We start from the raw sequence: 19773 nt of genomic DNA, 5'->3' as shown, positions 1-19773 counted from the left end.
GAGCACACAAAGCAAAAAAACACGCGGATTGGCTGACACGTCGCTTAGCAACATACAACAACTCTTTGGATTGGCTCATGGATTTCGCGTTAGTTAAATATTTTTTAAAAACACAAAATTTTGGTTTGTGTGCGTATAAACCCCCTAAATAATGGACGTGTGTGGGGGTGTGATCAAATAAAGTACGCCAGAATGAAAATGGCCCGATATTAATTTGTGTGTGACGGAAAGTTCCGTAACTACGGCAGCGACGTAACTTGAACGTGTATGTAAATCTGTTACTAATACAATTCAATACAATTTTATTTGTATACACTATCAGCCGAACACTGTAATAAAGTCATAATTGCAGTACATATTTGTGTGGAAAAACATCACTGAGCCAAGAATAAATAACTACATGAAAAACCTGGCACGTGACAATTTATTCTTATGCCGCTCGCTGTTCGTTAGCGCCGTAAACCGAGGACCCCTGAACAGCACAGTATTCCCATTACACAGCACAAAGAAGGCAGGACAGTAAGACACCAGATGTCGAAATTGACTATTGTAATAGAATATTATCTATGAACCTCCAATAAGGTGGACACTAATTGATACTGTATACTGTTAAGAAAATAACATACTTTTTTAAGTACTATACACACAATTGTAAAAATGTGTTAAACAACATAATTTAAATTTAGCATTTAAACCAGATTCACAGGATGAGCATCATCATGTTTACGCTCATCATTAAATGATACAGTGCAGAAAATCACAATCAAAATAAGTAACATATTGTTAAATCATTAACTCACATTGTGACATTGTGAACATTATTGTCTGTGGATCATTTCTGTTACAGCTCTTGTATTATATCTCAGTAAAGTAGTACATAGTATTGAGGCAGTTGCTGCATGACAGGGAAAACACAAATAATAGAGAAATTAAATAAAAAGTATAAGTAGAATGTCACTTATTGTCACGACACTGTAAGTACTGTACAGTGTTGTCACTACACTGACAAGAAAGCTCAACCCTAACAACTACGTTGACGTCCATGTAACACAGATGAATTGCACAACACGACACGTAATCAGTCACTGCACATGGTTCACATCTTGTTCAAATCTTGGACATGTCGGCCAGCTTCAGTCACTAACTGGCGCGGGACCTCCTATGAACTCTGACGTGCTGAGAAGCGGATCCGTGCACTCGTTTCGTTTGGCCTCCAGCCACCATGTTTTCATCTCACCTTTGCCCTGTTGAAATTGAATATGTGACAAGTTCAGACAGGATGAGAGGTCCCCATGAAAAATGTGTCCCTCTGAATTTTAAATAAGGCAATTCTCTTAATGGATGGGAGAGGGAAAGGGTGGGGGGGGGGGGGACAGAGAGCAGCAGCAGCTGAGGCCACGTCTGAGCTAAAAACATCAGAGAATGGAGAAGAACCCTCCTCCCAAACATCCCGCGAACAACACCCCAATACAGTTACAATACTCTTAGATTACAAGCATAGGAGAGGATTCAATGGGAAGGACACACCCAAGGTTTATTATTTCCTTTGAGGGAAAGTTTGAATTACAGTACTCTCTCCCCCATGCCACCGATATCATATACAGTATACACAAAGGATATAAAAAGTCATCACGCCCCTGTTCAAATGCCAGGTTTTTGTGTTATACAAACCACGATTGCAATGAAGTTGGGACATTGTGTAAAATATACATAAAAGCTCAATTGTAAAAGTACAATGATTATTTGTATATCCTTTTCAACTAATATTCAATTGTATACACTACAAAGACAAGATATTTAACGTGCAAACTGATAAACCTTATTGTGTTTTTGGGTGTGGCAAACATTCACTCATTTTGAAATTGATGCCTGCAACACATTCCAAGGTAAGGCAGCTTTACTGATATAGCACATTTCATACACAAGGCATCTCAAGGTGCTTCACACAAACAACGGCACAACACCAAGAAGCAAACAAAACAGCCTGAGACATTCAAAAGGAAAGCAGAGAAAACAAAAGTGTCTTACCACAATTATGAAAAGATTGACAACATTTAACTCATTCACTGCCAGACCTTCTCAGACCCTCTTTTACCCTAACGTTTGAAAAAAAAAATGAAAAAAATATAAACATCCTGGGATTGAATGGCTGCACTGTGAAAAGACAAATAATTACATTAATGGCAGTGAATGAGTTAAACACTTTAGCAAAAGATTTAAAGACATTTAAAAATCAAGTAAATAAATAAAAAGTAGCTTTGTACAATTACTGAAAGACCGTATAGTGAAATTGATTTAAAAATGCTACTATTAATGAAAGGCATGGAGGAAAAAAAGCATGGTTTTTAATCTGGATTTTAAATCTTTTACACTTGAGGTTTTTTTACACTTCAAGTAGACCTTGTTTGCTTAAATAGATGATAGAAAATATAATAAGCAGACTTAAAAGAGAGAAGAAAACAAATCTAAACTCTACCACTTAGAAACCATTTCCAAGACATTCAAGAACCAACATTACCTTCACATTTAGCATCCCTCTGCAGTTTAGAATGTATCCTCTCAACATGTGAAGAAGGTCAGCTGTGGCCCCACTCACTTGGATCTTCAGTGCTTTCCAAACAGTACAAAAAGAAACATGTGTCTATATTTGTGTAGAATAGGTCAATGTTTATCTAAAGCAGGGATCCCCAACCAGCGGTACAGTACACTGTACTTCCGGTTTATTTATTATCCGAGGCTGAAAAACATTTTATTTTGAAAAGTGACCTGATTCTCTCCGTTCCATCCATCTATGACTGACTCTAAACGCATGTCAAGTTGTCTCCGTTGCGTAACGAGAATATTAAATGCACAAGCTAGCAAATGAGTAAAATAAACAGACGTATTTGGAAAGTTCCCCCCCCGCCCCCCACTCACTTGCATGAGACAAGGCCACCCACTCAAACAGGATAATTAAAAACAAGAAAGAGTATGCGAAAAGTGTGCTGCAAATCTTGACCCTTGGAGTACTTTGACGGAACTATGTCATAGACATATCAAAATGCCTGAGAATGGTTTTAAACTGGGATTTAAAAAAAGCATCATGTCTCCTACAAAAGAGAAGTCAACCCAAACTTTTTTTTTTACAAGAATATGTTCTATGCAGGCCCATTAATTTGTGGAATATGAGTTCAGCAATAAAATCTACCCATTTTTGTCCATGTCAGGGGGCGGCCATTTTGGTATTTGCTGTCGACTGATAATGACATCACAGCTGCTCACGGATAAGATAACGACCAATCATGGTTCAGCTACAGAAAACAGGTGAGCCGTGGTTGGTCGTTACCTGAGCCCTGAGCAACTGTGATGTCATTTTCAGTCAACAGCAAGTAGCAAAATGGCCGTCCCTGAGATGGACAAAAACGGGTGCATTTCACTGCTTATCTCATATTCCACAAACGCAATATTGATCAGAATGCTACGTTTGGACTCGTGAAGGCACAGAGAACACATTATTGCAAAGAATTATTTGGGGGTGACTTCCACTTTATGGTGCTTCCCTTATCCAGCAAAACTGTTGTATACATTAGTTAAAGTCTAAAGTGCATGCATTCAATATACTTTTATCTTTTATAATCCTTCTTTACCTTCACTCGTTGATTCCATCCGTGATGCTGTGTTGACAGTGTCTCCAAATAGGCAGTAACGAGGCATTTTGGTTCCAACCACACCAGCCACGACAGGTCCTGAAGGGAAAAAAACACCACAATATAAGGCACAGATGTGCCTCATGTTTTGTATATGCATGTTTGTATACATCATACAGTGGAGGTTGTGGCGTGTAAAAAGTACCTGAGTGGATGCCAGCACGTATCTTCAGCTGTGTGTTGGGCTTGTGGGGGATCTTGAACGTGTGGCAAACACTGACCAGATCCAAGGCCATGCTGGCTATCTCCCCAGCATGATTTATGCCATTTTCTTGGGGGACCCCTGAGACCACCATGTCTGTACCCGCCAGCCATTGTTAGGGACATTAAAAAAATGGAATAGAAAATACTTACTTTTTTCAAATGCTGTACTTATGCCTGACATTAGAGAGACAGGGGTGCGGCCCAAGATTATTTGTGTCCCCCAAGCTACAATCGCCACTATTACAGACCATGGGAATAATTATGGCATAACCATTTTTAAGGGGTATAACCCCAAGCAGAAAAAGTCAAGTGTCAGAGGTAGGGATAGGCATAATGAATAATATTACAATAATTGTTAATAATTGTGTTTATTGTGTTGGATTGATTGCGATTGAGTGCACTATACTTTATGGCAGCAGCTTTGCTACTTCAAAAATCTCATTTAATGTTTGATTTTTAAAAGAGTTTTAAAAGGTTTTAAAATACAGTAGATATATTAACTGTTCATAACATAATTACGAAATAACACTTTCCTGGGAATTTACTGTTGTCTAAGATATTTGATTAATTACAGCACAGTGGTCTAGTGAGTGTTTCACAACCTTAATTGAGCCAAGTTACCTTTTTTGCATAAGTATGATCTCACATCGGATTACTAAACAAAAATTACTCAAAAATCTTTCAAACATTTCTTTTAACGATCCCTAGTCAAAGATATAAGACAGTCCCGCAAAATGGCAAGCTCATGATGCTTGAGATGTACAATTCTACACTATCTTGTTTTCTTCTTTGCTGAAGTACATGCCTGTCATTCATCACTTACAAGCATCACCAATGGTCTCCACTTTGTAGACGTCATAATTGTCAATGATGTCATCAAAGGTGGTGTAGAGCTGGTTGAGGAAGTCCACAACCTGATGGGGCGTGCTGGCTCCCGACAGCTGGGTGAAGCCCACAATGTCACTGCCACGAAGAGGCAAATGTAGCTGCAGTCAGCCACCTCTAGTTCACCAGTGAATTGAACAGTTAAAAAGCAACCTGAAGTAGACCGTAGCGTTGGAGAAGCTCTGAGCCTCTGCAGTTCGGCCTTGGCGGAGGTCATCGGCAACCGGCTTCGGTAACATGCCTGCAAAGGAAATAAATGATGTTGTAACTTGAAGAGTGTCAGTGATTCAGGCCGATTGGAATGAGGAAGTTGCTGCCTGCATTCACCAATGGAGGGCAGCAAAAATCAGGTGTGTCTGTCTTCACCAATTGGATTTAGTGGATCGACATGATCAGTGTGCTAGACTCAGGCCAGCACAGTCCAGTGGTGAGTTTGCTTTTATGGCAGTTCAATCATATCCAGTAAATGGTGCTGTGATTAAAAAAGAGCTGCTTACTGAGGAATGAAAATGATTCTATATGAGTAAACTAGTAACATACCTGAGAAGAAGATAATCCTGTTCTGTTTCTACGGTGGTGACATAACTTGAATTTGCACGAAAATAATAACGTGCTACAGTCTATAACAGGGATGGCCAATTTAAATGCTGGAGGCATTTATTTTTCATCATTGCTTCTCGGGGGCCATATAGGACCACTCACTTCCAAACCAAATGTGTGACAAAAATGTTATTTTAGACATGGACAAAATAAATGCATATATGCAAAATGCTCTAAAAGGGACACTTGATTGGGCTGAACATTGGCACTTAGATAATAGGTCTGTATGTAAAAATGATGTCAGCATAAAAATTCCCCCACCCCCTGAAAATCTCAGCACTGATTTAATGCGTTTTTTTTTTTAAACTACATTCCACACATCTTAATGACATCCATTTTTTTATGGGTGTGGCCTGCTTTTTTTCATCTCGGCCCAACTATGCCAGAGAAGGAAGGAGGCAAGAATTGTAATAATGCTTCCTGGCTTGCTTTGTCACATGTCTGAAAATGGTGACCAATAGTCACCAAAATTCATATGCGCATCTCTACTTATGTCCACTTCAAACTGTGAAAGTAACAAAGCGATCAGCGCCAAATTTGGGATTTTATTGACATTAAATGTGAGCTCCACCTCCACAAAATTGAAACTATTGTGCCGATCGTCATATTTTTACAGGTTGAATTGGACAAGAATAGGTTACGTGCATATGAATTTTGGTGGAGATTGGTTGGAGCTTTCAGACACTAAAGTACCACGTTTTGTTAGACTCCATAGGCAGGCAGCCATTAGCCATCCGCAGCTAAGAGGCTAACACCACTGTCGCTGTCAGGGCAGCAATTAACGTTCAGCCTCCGATACAGCCAAGGTTAGCGGTCCGAAATCCGAGCACCGGACTTCCAGCCGAGTTTGGCCGTTTTGCTGCATAATTGCTGAATTGTAGCCGCTACAGAATATATGACATTAAGTAAATTACTTACTATTTTATAAATATGAACATATGTGGCAATTTAACATACAACACTTACTGTACAACAAGCGATCGGTCTTCTGTTTCTCTTGAAGAAGGTCCTGAGTTCTCTCAGCAACTATGGCCTCGAGATGTTTGCTGTACTTCTCCATCTGCAGAGTATGTACATTGATGTCATAATATCCAGCTGAATCAATCATTAAAATGTTGTTTTTTTGTCCCCCAATAAGCTGCTTTTTAGAAATGTACCATTTAAACAGTGGTACAAAGTCTTTAGCAACATGTTAGAGGGAATGTTACCAGGTTCATCATCATGTCCACGGGGCTGACTTTATGTGGGTTCATCTTGTCCAGCATCTTCTTGACCTGCTCAAAAGTGGGCCTTGTGGTGAGGTTGTGAGCCCAACACTTTTTGATAAGCTGCAAAAGAGTTAAGCGTAGATACAGTAAGTGCATGTTGTTAAAGGACACAACATTAGGTACACTTGCACAGTTGATTGCAAGTATTTGGCTCGTGATACATTCACTCAAACAACAGCTATTATGATAAAAGATATCCGGTACGGTGATAACACACCTCACAGTAGTCCTCTTGACTGGGACAGTCCACGTCATTTTTTCCTGCTTTGAGTTCAGGGAGAGGAGGGCGCCATATGATGTCCATCTTCACTCCCTCAGCCTGATCCTGTAACCATCAACAGAACTGCTCATTAGAAAGTCAAGATCAAGGCAAAGCCACAGCACATAATCCAGAGGGAAGAAGAAAAATCCACCATACTGAAATGAGGTCAGAGCGAGTGGCTATCTCAACCAGGATCATGGCGTAGCTGAGAGGAAGGACAGAAAAGGTAAATACAGTTGAACCTCACATTTTCTCATGGGCAATGATAGAAATGGAACTATTCCACGGTCAACCGTTTCCATCAGAAAACATTTACGGACAACGTTGAAGTCACATTTTATGAATGCGTGAAACCATGCCCAGCTAAAACATAAATGTGACTTTGTCTAGCATCCTTCGTATGCCTTCAATGTTTGAGCCACAAAAATATATCCGCCGAAAGCCTCCGGTGGTTGCAATATAGACCAGCGGGTCATCGTGGGGCTTTCCACCCAGTGGAGCTAGCCAGCAGCTAGCTCATCCACGGCGTCACGGCCTCACTTGGGAATTTAAACGATTCAGCGCCGAGCTATTGTGTAAATTGTGTGATCCGATGACGATGCATTTTCAGGGTGTAGGCATGGCTAGCTAGCTAACTTCTCACTGTAGTGATAATAACTAAGTAACTCACAAGTCACAATTCTGCTGGATAATGAATGAGGGAACTCAAGTTCTTATATAGAGGGAGACGGGTGACTCATGCTAGATGCCTGTGTGTGTCACTGCGTGCCGTTTTAGCCAGGAAAAAAAAAACGGAAATGGTTAAAAAATATTGAATGCCATCTCTTCACAATTGAGTATTAGATACATTAGACATTTATAAATACATACGTTTTCAGCAATTATCTTTAAACAGTTATAATGTATTTAGATACAAACCTCTGAATTAATGTTACCGGGTCTTACAGACATACCAATAATCGAGCCCAATTTGAGAATTTTTCCCTCCCCGATCAAGTCAGGCTGACAATCTTAAATGTAGACCATATACTGTAAGCTAAGAGTAAGCATAGCATCTTCTATATTTTTTTTCTTCTGCTATTCTTTCTTCTTTGTATTTCCAGCAGTCTGTAGCACAATTCTGTCTATCACAGAAGACTTACGATTGTCGGCGGAGATGTGGTTGGTTATGTGTGATGTACTGTGTTTGCCATCTCGAGTACGCCACACACTAAAAGAGATGTAAGAACGCACTTTCAGATTTTTTTTTCTTCGTCATGAATGGGGTGTTTCTCACTTCAAAAATCTGTTAAACTGTTAAAAATTGTGATGCGTCTACCCCTGCCTTACTTACGTAATGTAACTTGAGTATATTGTTTTTCTCTAACACTGCTCCATCTTTTTAATTAAGTGCTACAAAGAAAGCCACAAATACAAAAACGACAGTTGTCTCATACAATGTCCTGCTTGACAACAGTTTTGTGAGACTTCGGAGGCACATTTTTACATTACTTTGCATTTGACTGTCGAGGTTCCTCTATCAGCCAAAATGAAAACACAACTTGGAAAATGCAGGAAAATGTAACGAACTCAACATATGGATGCTTTCAAATTCAAGCAGTAACCTGTAGACGTCTGCCGCTGGCGTCATAGTCGAGCTGTTTCCCAGGAGGACCTCTGGAGCACAGTAGACGCGGTTTACATCGCCACAAGTGAACCCATTACTGACTGCATCAAAGTCCTCCTTTCTGTAGAGTATAAGACCGTAATCTAGACAGGAAGAAAATGAAATTCTTTTGGAGATATACTGTATTGCACTCCTTTTTTCGTTTGTTGTTGTTTTACCAGAGATTTTGCAAACCCAGCGATCATCAATAACACAGTTCCTGGAGTGAAGTCTACCATGAAACACCTTGTGTTGGTGCAGGTAGGACATCCCACGGGCAATGTCAGTGGCAAATGACAGTCTGTGGAAACATCACATTACATTTGTAGTGTCAAGAATAATATGAAGAATTTACGGGATAATTCTCAATTTACGTGGATCGATTAAATATGCAGGATGAAAACTCAAGGAAAGGAGGGACAATGCCCAGCTCTGTTGTATTATGTATATGTTTGTATTTCAGTTATTTGGTAATTAAAAGGGAAGTCAACTCAACAAAAATACTTGGAAAAATATGTTCTATGCGCCTTCACTAGTCTAAACATGACATTCTGATAAATATTGCGTTTGCAGAATATGAGTTAAGCAGCAAAATCCACCCGTTTTTAGCCATCTCAGGGGGCGGCCATTTTGTCACTTCTGTTGACTGAAATTGACATCACAGTTGCTCAGGGCTCTGGTAACAACCAATCACAGTGGACCTGTTTTCTGAAGTTGAGCCTTGATTGGTTGTTACCTGAGCCCTGATGTCATGTGATATCATTTTCAGTCGACAGCAAGTGGCAAAATGGCCGCTCCCTGAAATGTACAAAAACAGTTCGATTTTACTGCTTAACTCATTTTTCACAAGCGCAAAATTAATTCAGAATGCCGTGTGGGGCTTCATAGAACATATTCTTGTAATGACATTTTCTGGGGTTGACTTCTGCTTTAAGCAACACAAGATAGGTAAAACATTAGAAACAGCTCTGCGTATGACGCAGCACAGTTCATCACTGCATCACTGCAAATAATAAACATGCTTAAACTGAAGATTGCTCTTATATTATAATCTTTGTCAAGACACTATTTTCTTCAAGCTATTTTATTGGATCTCATCATTTAATTGTGGTGATGTGATGTACCACATCACCTTACAACATATAAACTCCAGTTTTATTGTTGGATGAATTAACATGGAATATTTCTTTTTTGAGGAGCCCTAATATGTTACTTTTCCTTACCTAAAGCCCCAGTTGATTGGGATATCATCATTAAGAAGGACATCAGACAAGCTTCCTTTGGGGCAGTGTTCTGTGATGATGGCCACATAGGGAACCTCAATGGAGCCCCCGATGAACTTGCAAAGATTTGGGTGGTCCAGTTGTCTACGAGGGAAATTTGATAACTTAATGAATGCCACGGTGGTCCTACTTTTGTGCACTGCCAGTAAAAAAAACAGTAAAAAAGAAAAAAAAAAGAAAAAAAAATCCCAGTTTGGATGTGTCACATGGTTTCTCTCACCTGACCTCTTTCACCTCCTTCCTGACACTTTTCGACAGAGCAAAATGTTTCTTTTGGATGTGTTTGACTGCAACTGTTCTGCCATCACTAAAAGGAGAATGTTGGAAACAATAATTTGTCAAGTATGAGTGCAGTTTACATGGAATAAAAGTGTCTCCTATCAGTCCATTTTATATAGCGCTTATCCAGGGTTGCACGTAAGACTCAGCCTATGCCAGTTGACTTTGCAGCAGGGTCCAGCCAACATTTAGACAAACAACCATTCATATTCATACTATGGACAGTTTAGAGTTTTCAATTAACTTTACATTCATCTTGTTGGAATGGGGGAGGAAATCGGATTAGCCCATGAAAACATATGCTAGCACCAGGAAAAGAAGACGACTTCACACAGGTAGGCTGGAGCTGATATTCAACCCACAAAAGGCAGACTTGTGAGGCAGATGTGTTAAACGTGTCTACTTCTGGGCGCATTTTCAATTGTTGTTCCGAAACGTCATTAAAAACAATTAAACTATATTTAATCTGCCAAGTGCAATGGTGCGTGGGCGAGAGGTAATTTGGGATCATCATTTGATGGTTAAAAAACAAAATAAAAAATACCAAAAAAGTTCAAGGAAAGACGATTCTCTTTTGGCTTTTTGTTCCAATCCCCTTGTGTGAGAATATAAATGATATAAACCTGTTTTGGTCACGTGTAGCGGTCTGCTAGCTAAGATGTTGACTAAAAAACAAACAAGATCTTTTTGCTGTCTGACTCACATCGGGGGTGTTTCCCCTGTTTTCAAGTTGACAATGGTTTGGTCTTGCCGTTTCATGTGTTCAATAAGGTATGCAGTGTGTATTAGCTAAAATGGGTTTGACCTATGTTTTGTTTGAATGACACAAAATTAATCAGGAATTGTTGCTGCTCTGATCGGTCCAACATGTCACATGTTGCGATGACATACAGTTTCCCACACGGACAGGAGGAGAGAGAGGATGCAGCACGCAGCTCGTTGCTGCTGCAAAAGCAAACTAGTTTGGCAATAAAATTAAATGCATAGTCTAGTCATCTCGGTCCCTTTATGGTTGTAACAGGTACGATATCCATTGTTGTCGCAGTCTTTTTGAAGTGACGCCCCCCGACTTGGAACGTAACTGTTTCAAAACAACTTGTGTCCGGGAGTATATTAAGGTGCGCACAGAACTCAAGTATGACGCTGCCACATCAAGGTGGAGTTCATGCACTTCTTCTGGCATCTTCTACTTCCAAAAATACGCTGTAGCAAACCTGCTGTGTATAGTGGTTTGCTGGTATGCCTTTATTTTGAAGGCTGTGAACGAAGAGAAGTGTGGAAAATAAATAACTTGTTGAATGTGACTTCTGGCCGTCTGTTGGACCCAAATAATTATACAATATGACAAAGCCAACCCCGGGGCTTGCAATGAAAGTAAGTACACGCAGTTGGGGTAAGTAGTAAAGTACTAGTGGCGCATTTTGAAGCGTGTCCACAGCGGGTTCGAATAGTAAATTAGCCAGCTAATGATCCTTAAAAAGCTTCTGCCGTTAGCATCTCTCCCGCGGCGGCGTCAATCACGGACACTTTTTTGGGGGGGGGGCCGGAAGGTGGAACGGGGCAGGGGGGTGATAATTTTTATGAATACGGGCGGGGGGTTGCGGCCGGAAGGGTACCCAGGTCAAGGGTGGAGGGTTGCGGCCGGACTGGCAAAAAAAGGGTTAAGTGCCCAGCTCTGCATACAGCTGACTTCGTTGCAGGCAGCGTGGGTCCAGTCCCTGCTTAGTGACAGTGTCAATATGATAATGAATGGTTGTCTGTCTCTAAATGCACCCCCCCGAGTTCAACCTTGGTGGAGGTCTATGCTGTACTGAGTGCTATCCTCATTGTCTTACTAGTTGCCAGGCTGGATGAAGCCCTGCTTGAAGAAGGTGTTGACGCCAGTGCAAATGGTTATGTCAGTCAACTGACTGACATTTGAAGTGCTCTTCACATGCTGGGGGCTGGTTGTGCTGCCAAAGTCTGTACCGCACACCCTCCCTGCAGCACCATTTAGTCAGATGTTAATTGTATATAAGCTAGGGGTTGAACCGATTAATCGACTAGCTGACTTTAATACTGCGCCGACTTGTAAAGTTTGAAGGCAACTACTTGCTTATTTATCGGGTGACCGGTCTGTGGCCCAAAAAAGGTTGGAGACCGCTGAACTGTGCTGGAAAAATGTCAATGCTGTCATTGATTAATCGTTTTTTTGACTACAAAACATCTTTAGTGGTTCAACCCCTAGTCCATGCAAAGAAACGTATTCATTTCATACACTTGTTCATGTTATTACCAAATATTATACTCTTGTAGTCAATGATCCAGCTTTCATCCCAAAACATCTTCTGTTTCTGGTACTGAAGCCACTGCAGGGAAGGGAATGAAGACAAATATTTAGGCCTTGCAAATTTGTGTGTAACCATTTATGGGGGTCTGTGAAGGAGTCTAATATACACGCACGCACGCACACACACAACAAGCACACTCACCACCATGGTTAGGATGAATCCGGCACTGAAAAGTGCAACAGGGAGGCCGATGGACACCTTGATGGCCACGGACATGGGACAGATGCCGCAGTCTGCAGGACAGTTGAGACAGTTCTCCTCCACCTCACAGACATCATCTCCACATACTGGAACATTTCAGATACATCGATGAAGAAGCTGAAACATCTGTATTGTTGAGTTAACAATTCAATTGCAAGGCCATCAGTCGCTTGCATTCCTGCTAGTTTACAATGTTTATAGTACTGTATTGCTGAACAATGTAGAGCATGCTCTTTTCTGTGAATATGTTTTTATCTAATCATGGCTGCAATGCAGAAGTGTTAGCAAGCACATAGCACAATGCAGACTGACCTTGAGCACTCACAACAAGCACTTTGGATTCCAATGCTGCGTGCATTTGTCCTATTTTGATATGAGCAATAACTGAAGTGACGCCCACATGGATCAGCACCACCTGCATAGAAATTGTGTCAATGTCACAATCTTCATGAATACAATCACAGATTTGTTCCCCCATTTTTTTGTCAATACAGTTTGGTTTTTTTTTTTTACATTTTTGCCGGAGTTTTTTTAATCCCCAAAGTGTAACCCCGAATATGTATATTGAATGTTTATCAGCGTTTTTTTTTTGAAGATCTCTCTTATTTTTTTCTCCCTCCCAATGCATTTCAATGGGGATCGACTATGCAGTATGCAGATTTTTGCCATTCGCAGGCCGGTTGGGTCCCTAGCCCATGCAAATAGTGGGGGTCCACTCTTTACCCAATATTGCAGCGTTAAACGGAAAGTAGAAATGCATGGTCATAGATGCCCACGATGTAAGAACAGTACATATTGTATATTTATAAGTGGAGAAGGACAGTGTGGCAGACAGAAACACTATCAACCCAGCGTACACAAATATCTGCATGTGCTATGTGTGCAACTCATAGCAATAACCAAGAAATGCCACTCAACTTTGGTCAAAAGTATTAACATTACACTTTATTATCCATTACTCAGTATGTCCATGAATGTACTAATTAATTACAACGGGCTGCCATCTGATATCAGGAGTGAACCATGTGAATGTGTATTTTCATATGTTTTATGGGTAGAAATACGTTCTAAAATAAATTTGAAATAATCGCTTCTTAGTAGATTTCTATTTAGCCATATTTACAATATGAATCTGTTCCATCCATTTTCTACAGCGCTTGTCCACACTGTGGTCATGGGTGAGCTGCCGCCTATTACAGCTGACTCTGGACTTTGACTGGTTGACGGACAATTGCAGGTGTCATGCTGACAAACAAAACTCATATTTAAGCCCCAAGAAATTTCAGCCTTCAATTAACGCAACTTGCATCATTTTAGAATGTGGGAGGAGGCCAAATGTACCCAAAGGACCCACACAAAACTGCACACGGGATGGCTGCAACTGAGACTCCACCACCAGGTCACCATGCTGTGTGCTTATGGGTTTCAAATATAATTCAAACACAATTCAAACCTGATCCCCAAAACAGCCACGTATGCTCACCTTTGATGTCCAGTATTTCTGACTCATCTTGCCGGCTTTGGACACCGTATGAGTGACTATTTTGCCATCGTCGGGAATCCACGGGCCACAGATACCTCCTTGTTTCTGTAAAGCAACAGCTCTCGCTTCAATAACTTTTATTGAACGTTTTCAAATCAATTGTAACTCTGCTGCCCTTGATACATTATTTTACCAACACTGACATTTCCATGGTAAATTAGTGCATGTGAGAAATAAAAGAACAACTTGGTACTACTGCATGAAATTGCATTTGGCGAGCAGTGACTAATGTTGTGCGACACTCACCATGAGGCCCAGAGGACATGAGTGGATGTTGGCGTGGTACACGCAACAATTGAGTTCATTAGCGTTGTTCCAGTTAGATGGACACTCGTGCTCATGACAGAACCGCTTTGCCTCTGCAGCGTCACTAGATGCAAAAGGGAGGATGGATATGAGTAGCATCGATCTCCGAGCTCATTTAAAATCATCTGCCTGTCTGCATGCAGTTCCTTCTAACTCCAGCAAAACTGTTTTTTTCCCCCTCCATTTCAAGAACTGGGCCTCTCGCCCGCTGATTTTATGAGAGGAGCAGCTTTGATTGGCGGCGATGGTGCATTGTGGTTTGTAGCTAAGAAGGTGTAATCATTCATTTCTACACTATATTTTTCTATTGAATCAATACTTTGTGTTAAATACTGTATTAAAAAAAGAATGAAAAACAATGGCGAGAATAATGTTATCCGTCCACGTCACATTATTGCATTCAAAAACAGAATTGAGTACTGATTAAAATGGCAAAAGTTTTATATTGACAAGTATGGTAAAGATTTTTTTTTTGGTTTCTTTTTTGTTTTTGTTTTTTTTACATATTACAGTGGTTAACTTCTTTTTACACTTACAATAACATTAAGAAGTATGACCTGTGATGCCAATCATCTTCATGATACATTTAAGTCATTTGAATGAGTTCAAATTCCAATGTTCCAATAATAATTCCGTTGAGAAGAACCCCAAATCCATGAGCTTTGCGGTTTGCGCCTGCATGCGTGTACGTGTGTGCATGCATGTGAACAATCCGGGCACGGCAGACATTCAAGATTCCAAATGTTTATGAAACTCACTCACCTGAACTGGAAAATCTTGTTCCGGACAGCGTAGTCGTAGAAGGAATCTGAAGCTGTGACTGTGTACGAAACATTGAATTCCTCCCCGTTGCTGACTTTCTCCGGGGGACGCTGCACCCAAGCCATCTCCAGACCTGAGCCGAAAACAACAAGCATGCATGTGACAAAGGTCCCGCATATACTGTACATTTAAGGAGGCCTATTCATTGTATTCACATAATTTCTATAAAGCGTGGCTGTCTAACTGTGTTCCTGCAGGCTGCATTTCCTTTGCACTTTTAACCCTTGTCAGATGCCGTACATGGAGGCATTCTGCACCCAAGTCAGTGCTAATAATGATGTACAGAGGTCCTTACTTTCTGACCAATTTATGACCATTGGTGGGGATTTAACCAGATTTTTTTTTGTTTCTTTAAAAAAAAAAAAAAAGTTGGTACAAAACTTGCAAAAAATGCAAGCATGGCTGTAACCGAGGACCCAATGTACAGTATAGCAACAAGTGGCCCCATAGTTGAATAAGATAAAATAATAGAATTAAAAAATAATGTATCATACATTTTTTAAAGCAAGTGAAGCAAAGGCAAAACGCCAAAACAAGCAGGAAAAAAATAATTGTTTTTGGAAAACAACAAATATGGAGATAATGCCTTTTGAATCTGTCTGATGTTGCAATAGCCTGTTAAGAATTTCATTTGTTCAGCTTACAAGCAAGCCATTAAAAAGGATTTGAAATAAAAACGCAAATGAACCTTACTCTCTATAAAAACTCTATTGTTGATCAGTACGAACGTAGTAACCTGTTGCAGAGTAACTACAGTTGCACCCAAATTATTTACAAGGGTTAAATAAAATATATTAAATACATAGCTCAACACGATGAATAAGTGGCAGCTACTTTAAAAAGAGAAAGTCCATTCAGCAAATTATTTAAAATGGGGTTTGAAACATTTTGAGTGCAACTGTATGCCACTCTAACATAACACAAAACACACAAAAATGAGTAATAAATAACACATACCACCGCAGCTTATCATGTTGTAATCATTTGGATTGTTGCTTGGCCAGCAGTCGTACTCTGTGTTGTCCAGATCATGCCAGCAATGAATATCCTGCACAAATAATTTCACACAAGGATATAATGGGTGTCAGTGGGACACGGGAAGACGTTATTATGCTTGTTTGTTGCCCTTAATAGGGGAAGGAACCATAGTTGGTCATTTACGTAAAAATTGGTTACTACTGTTACTAAGGCAATAGAACAATGGGAGATTTGATCCAATTTGTGGATCGGTCCATTTTTGACTCAAAATTGTGATCTTTTTAACACAACTGTTTTTAGAGCGTACATTTAGTGTACCTACAGTACATAACCCTTCTGTACAGTATCACTGCAGAAAAGATTCAAAATACATGACATCTCACTACTCAGTAAAATGGAATAAATCAGCTGTTACCATTATCTGGAAACTATACAGTCCTAAATAACTCCCTACCACTCCACATTGGCAATATAAAATATTTGAGAATCACCGTCTCTCTCAGACTGTCAGAGTTATTCAATATAAACTGCACCCCATTCGTCAAACAAATAGAAGATAAATTAACCTCAAACACTGGACAAAATTACCACTTACCCTCACTGGAAGAGATGCTTGTGAAAAAATATAAATCCTGCTACAGATCACTTACCTATTTTCAAGAACCCCAGCCCGCCACACCTACTGATAAATGGTTCAAATCGTTAGAGTCCCAAACTTCTCAATTTGATTGGAACAACAAAATGTCAAGAATTTCATTCTCAACACTGCAGAAAGGAAAATATCAGGGTGGCTTATAGAAGGACCAGATCTTTATTCCTCTCCCACCAATTACAAAATTTCAAGCAACATCACAATACCTCCTGGTTAGACCTAAAACAAAGTCTATGTAAAACAATCTCAGTCGCAGTCCTCTCTTTCCTACCACAATCAATCCAAAAACGTAGGTACATGCTCGACAATTCACACAATTCTGAAAACCTGGTGGAAAGCAAATCAAATTACGTTAAAATTAAGCCATCACTTGCACCTTGCAGATACACCGCAATAGGGCATAACCCGGACTTCAAACTAGGCAGCAACCCAGTGTACTTCAAATTTGGCAACAAAATGGAATCAGTCAGCCCCACCACCGCTTCCCCAAAAATCTTTTCATTACATTAAACACCTTAACTCTGGGTTGGGAGAGCTCAGACCCTACAGTAGTATTAACTAAATTCTATAATCAAATCCAAAATGAATCTAGCCAACTCTATACTACAGCCATCTAACCTAATTGAAGACAGTATGAAATTTAACTTTTCATTTTTCAAACAATACAAACTTACCTCCACAACAGATATTGTACCTCCATAACACTTCCAGTAACCAAATGGGAAAAGGAGCACACTCTTTGCCTCTCAACCCTAATATCCGGGATACAAATGAATGAAAATATGTTTTCTAAGACTACAACACAAATGTACAGTTATTACAGTATACAACTGTTCACAGGTGTCACATCACCACATTATCCATGCATTTTTCTACTAGTAAACGTTAATACAAGTGCTGATACAACAAATCCTGCACAGAGTGAGGACTCACCAAAAAGAAAGCCAGGAAGAAGGATGCTGCTGTCCACAGATCCATGACCAAGTCTGCAATCTTTATGGACCGACAGATAGCTGACTGAGGGAATGACCTCACATGTGCGTGCGTCGGAGACGTGCGTTCAGGGCAAGCAAGGGAGGCTCCTCTCCCCTCCCCTGCATGTGAAGAACAAAAAAATAAATAAATACAACAAAAATGAATTATTTTTCATTTTAGTTATCTGGTCCATGCTTTACATTCATTTTCCTTTTCAACCCAATAATGTCAATGATTTCATCATTAAATTAATTTAATCTCCATGCCTTTATTCTGTTTGTGTTTTTATGAGCTACCACCTTATCCATGTGGTCCCTTTTGTTACGTACCTCTGCACGCTTGGAGGAGCTGGTGCGCTCTGCTATCAGGGATCTGTATCAATGCCTGCTCCCTGGCCTCACCAAGCCCACGTTCTCAGCAGCTGTGGCTCAGCATAGCGTAGAGCACCATATCACCACTGTAGGCCTCCGGTCTATGCTCGTGCTTGGGGTCTCGACTCTGCCAAGCTTGCGGTCGTCATTGAGGAGTTGGCCACCATGGAACAACTTGGCACCATCCTCCGCTCAAACAGCCCGTGGGCATCCTCACTACGCATGGTGACCAAGGCTGATGTAGGTGGGCGCCTGAGGAGATGGAGCTGCCTGAACAGTGCCACAACCCCCGATCGATATTCCATCCCACACATACAGGAGATCTCCACCCACCTTTCCAAGGTAGAACTGGTGCACAGTTATCATCAGGTACCGGTACACCCGGAGGATGTGCCCAAGACAATGGTTTTTGAGTTCCAACGGATGTTTTCGGCCTGGCAGCGCAGATTTTTCAGCGCCTTATGGAATCTGTGCTTGCCGTTCTTGTTGGTCTTGGATGACATCCTGGTGATCAGCGTAGATGTGGTGGAATACGTGACGCACTTCTGGCTAGTGTTCGAGCGACTCATCGAGCATGGCCTCAACATCAACATAGCAAAGTGCCAGTTCGGCTTGTCAGCATTCACCTTCCTTGGGCACGACATCATGCCACAGAGAGCTGTCCCACTTCCTGCCAGGGTGAACGCTGTTGCAAGTTTTCCACAGCCCTCCATTGTGAAGTCCCTGCAGGAGTTTCTGTGGCATGGTGAATTTTTATAACAGGGTCATTCCCCATCCAGCTCACACCATCCGGCCCTTGTATGAGGTCCTGTCGGGAAAAGGTCCCAAGGATAAAGTGGACTGTTCCCTGGGGTTGGACGAAGCTTTCGACACTGCCAAAGCTGCGTTGGCCAACGCAGCTCTGTGCGCCCGTGTCCCACCGCCCGGTCGCCCTCATGGCAGATGCATCTGACTACACAGTGGGAGCAATGTAGGATCAGTGGGTGGCCGGGCCTGGAAATCACTGGCCTTCTTCAGCAGGCGGCTATGTGACAATGAGAGGAAGTACAGAACCTTTGACAGAGAGTTAGTGGGCCTCTTCCTCGCCACCCAGCACTTCCAATTCCTCTTGGAGGGCCATCATTTCACTGCCTTTGTGGACCACAAGCCGCTGACTTTCGCCATGGCAAAGACCCTGGAGTCCTGGTTCGGTCAATAGCAATGTCAGCTAACCGCCATTTCAGAGTTCACTACAGACATCCTGGACATCGCTGGCAAGGAAAACTACGTTGCAGACTGCCTCTCCAGGTCGATAGTTGGGGCCGTTCATCTGGGGCTTTATTACACTGCCATGGCTGCCAACCATTCCTCCGACTCTGACATTCAAGCCTATGATATAGCCCTCACTGGACTGGGCTGGGGTCCTGCATGGCATTGCAGCGCGCCAAGGTTCAACGCCACACCAGATCCCCGTTGGCACCGTTTCTGTTGCTGGAGGGATGTG

General features: G+C 41.2%; 1 protein-coding gene across 3 annotated transcripts; it reads right to left on the bottom strand.

The window, feature by feature from the left end:
• Nucleotides 1-406: 406 nt before the first annotated feature.
• LOC147138338 (atrial natriuretic peptide receptor 2-like) lies at nt 407-18392 on the bottom strand. 3 transcript variants are annotated; one of them, XM_086047672.1, is made up of 24 exons: nt 18249-18392; nt 17878-18038; nt 16272-16362; nt 15255-15387; nt 14433-14556; nt 14127-14231; nt 12956-13058; nt 12584-12729; nt 12388-12460; nt 11948-12092; nt 10054-10140; nt 9774-9917; nt 8730-8851; nt 8510-8654; nt 7062-7110; nt 6861-6968; nt 6584-6703; nt 6342-6435; nt 4929-5016; nt 4714-4853; nt 3832-3984; nt 3627-3725; nt 2519-2610; nt 407-1244 (listed from the first exon to the last, which is right to left on the bottom strand). In XM_086047672.1, the coding sequence occupies exons 2-24, from the start codon at nt 17920-17922 to the stop codon at nt 1134-1136; spliced, it is 2517 nt and encodes an 838-aa protein (XP_085903798.1). In that variant the 5' UTR covers nt 17923-18038; nt 18249-18392; the 3' UTR covers nt 407-1133. The 3 variants fall into 3 exon arrangements, with proteins under 3 accessions (XP_085903798.1, XP_085903797.1, XP_085903800.1); XM_086047671.1 differs by having other exon boundaries at nt 8510-8851; XM_086047674.1 differs by lacking the exons at nt 15255-15387; nt 16272-16362; nt 17878-18038; nt 18249-18392 and adding an exon at nt 15029-15177 and having other exon boundaries at nt 8510-8851.
• Between the last annotated feature and the right edge of the window lie 1381 nt (nt 18393-19773).

This window comes from Filicampus tigris, chromosome 12, assembly GCF_054856515.1.
Source record: "Filicampus tigris isolate MCC_2025a chromosome 12, RoL_Ftig_1.0, whole genome shotgun sequence".
Lineage (NCBI taxonomy): Eukaryota > Metazoa > Chordata > Actinopteri > Syngnathiformes > Syngnathidae > Filicampus > Filicampus tigris.
Note: the sequence above shows the minus strand (reverse complement) of the source record. Positions and strands in the feature narration are given on the sequence as shown.

Excerpts from the sequence above, each read along its gene's own strand:
- LOC147138338 (XM_086047671.1), bottom strand. The coding sequence starts at position 17,922 with ATGGATCTGTGGACAGCAGCATCCTTCTTCCTGGCTTTCTTTTTG. Across the intron at positions 15,388-16,271 it reads CAACATGATAAGCTGCGGTG|GTCTGGAGATGGCTTGGGTG; the intron begins GTATGTGTTATT and ends TTTTCGGCTCAG. Across the intron at positions 13,059-14,126 it reads AGAAATACTGGACATCAAAG|GTGGTGCTGATCCATGTGGG; the intron begins GTGAGCATACGT and ends ATTTCTATGCAG.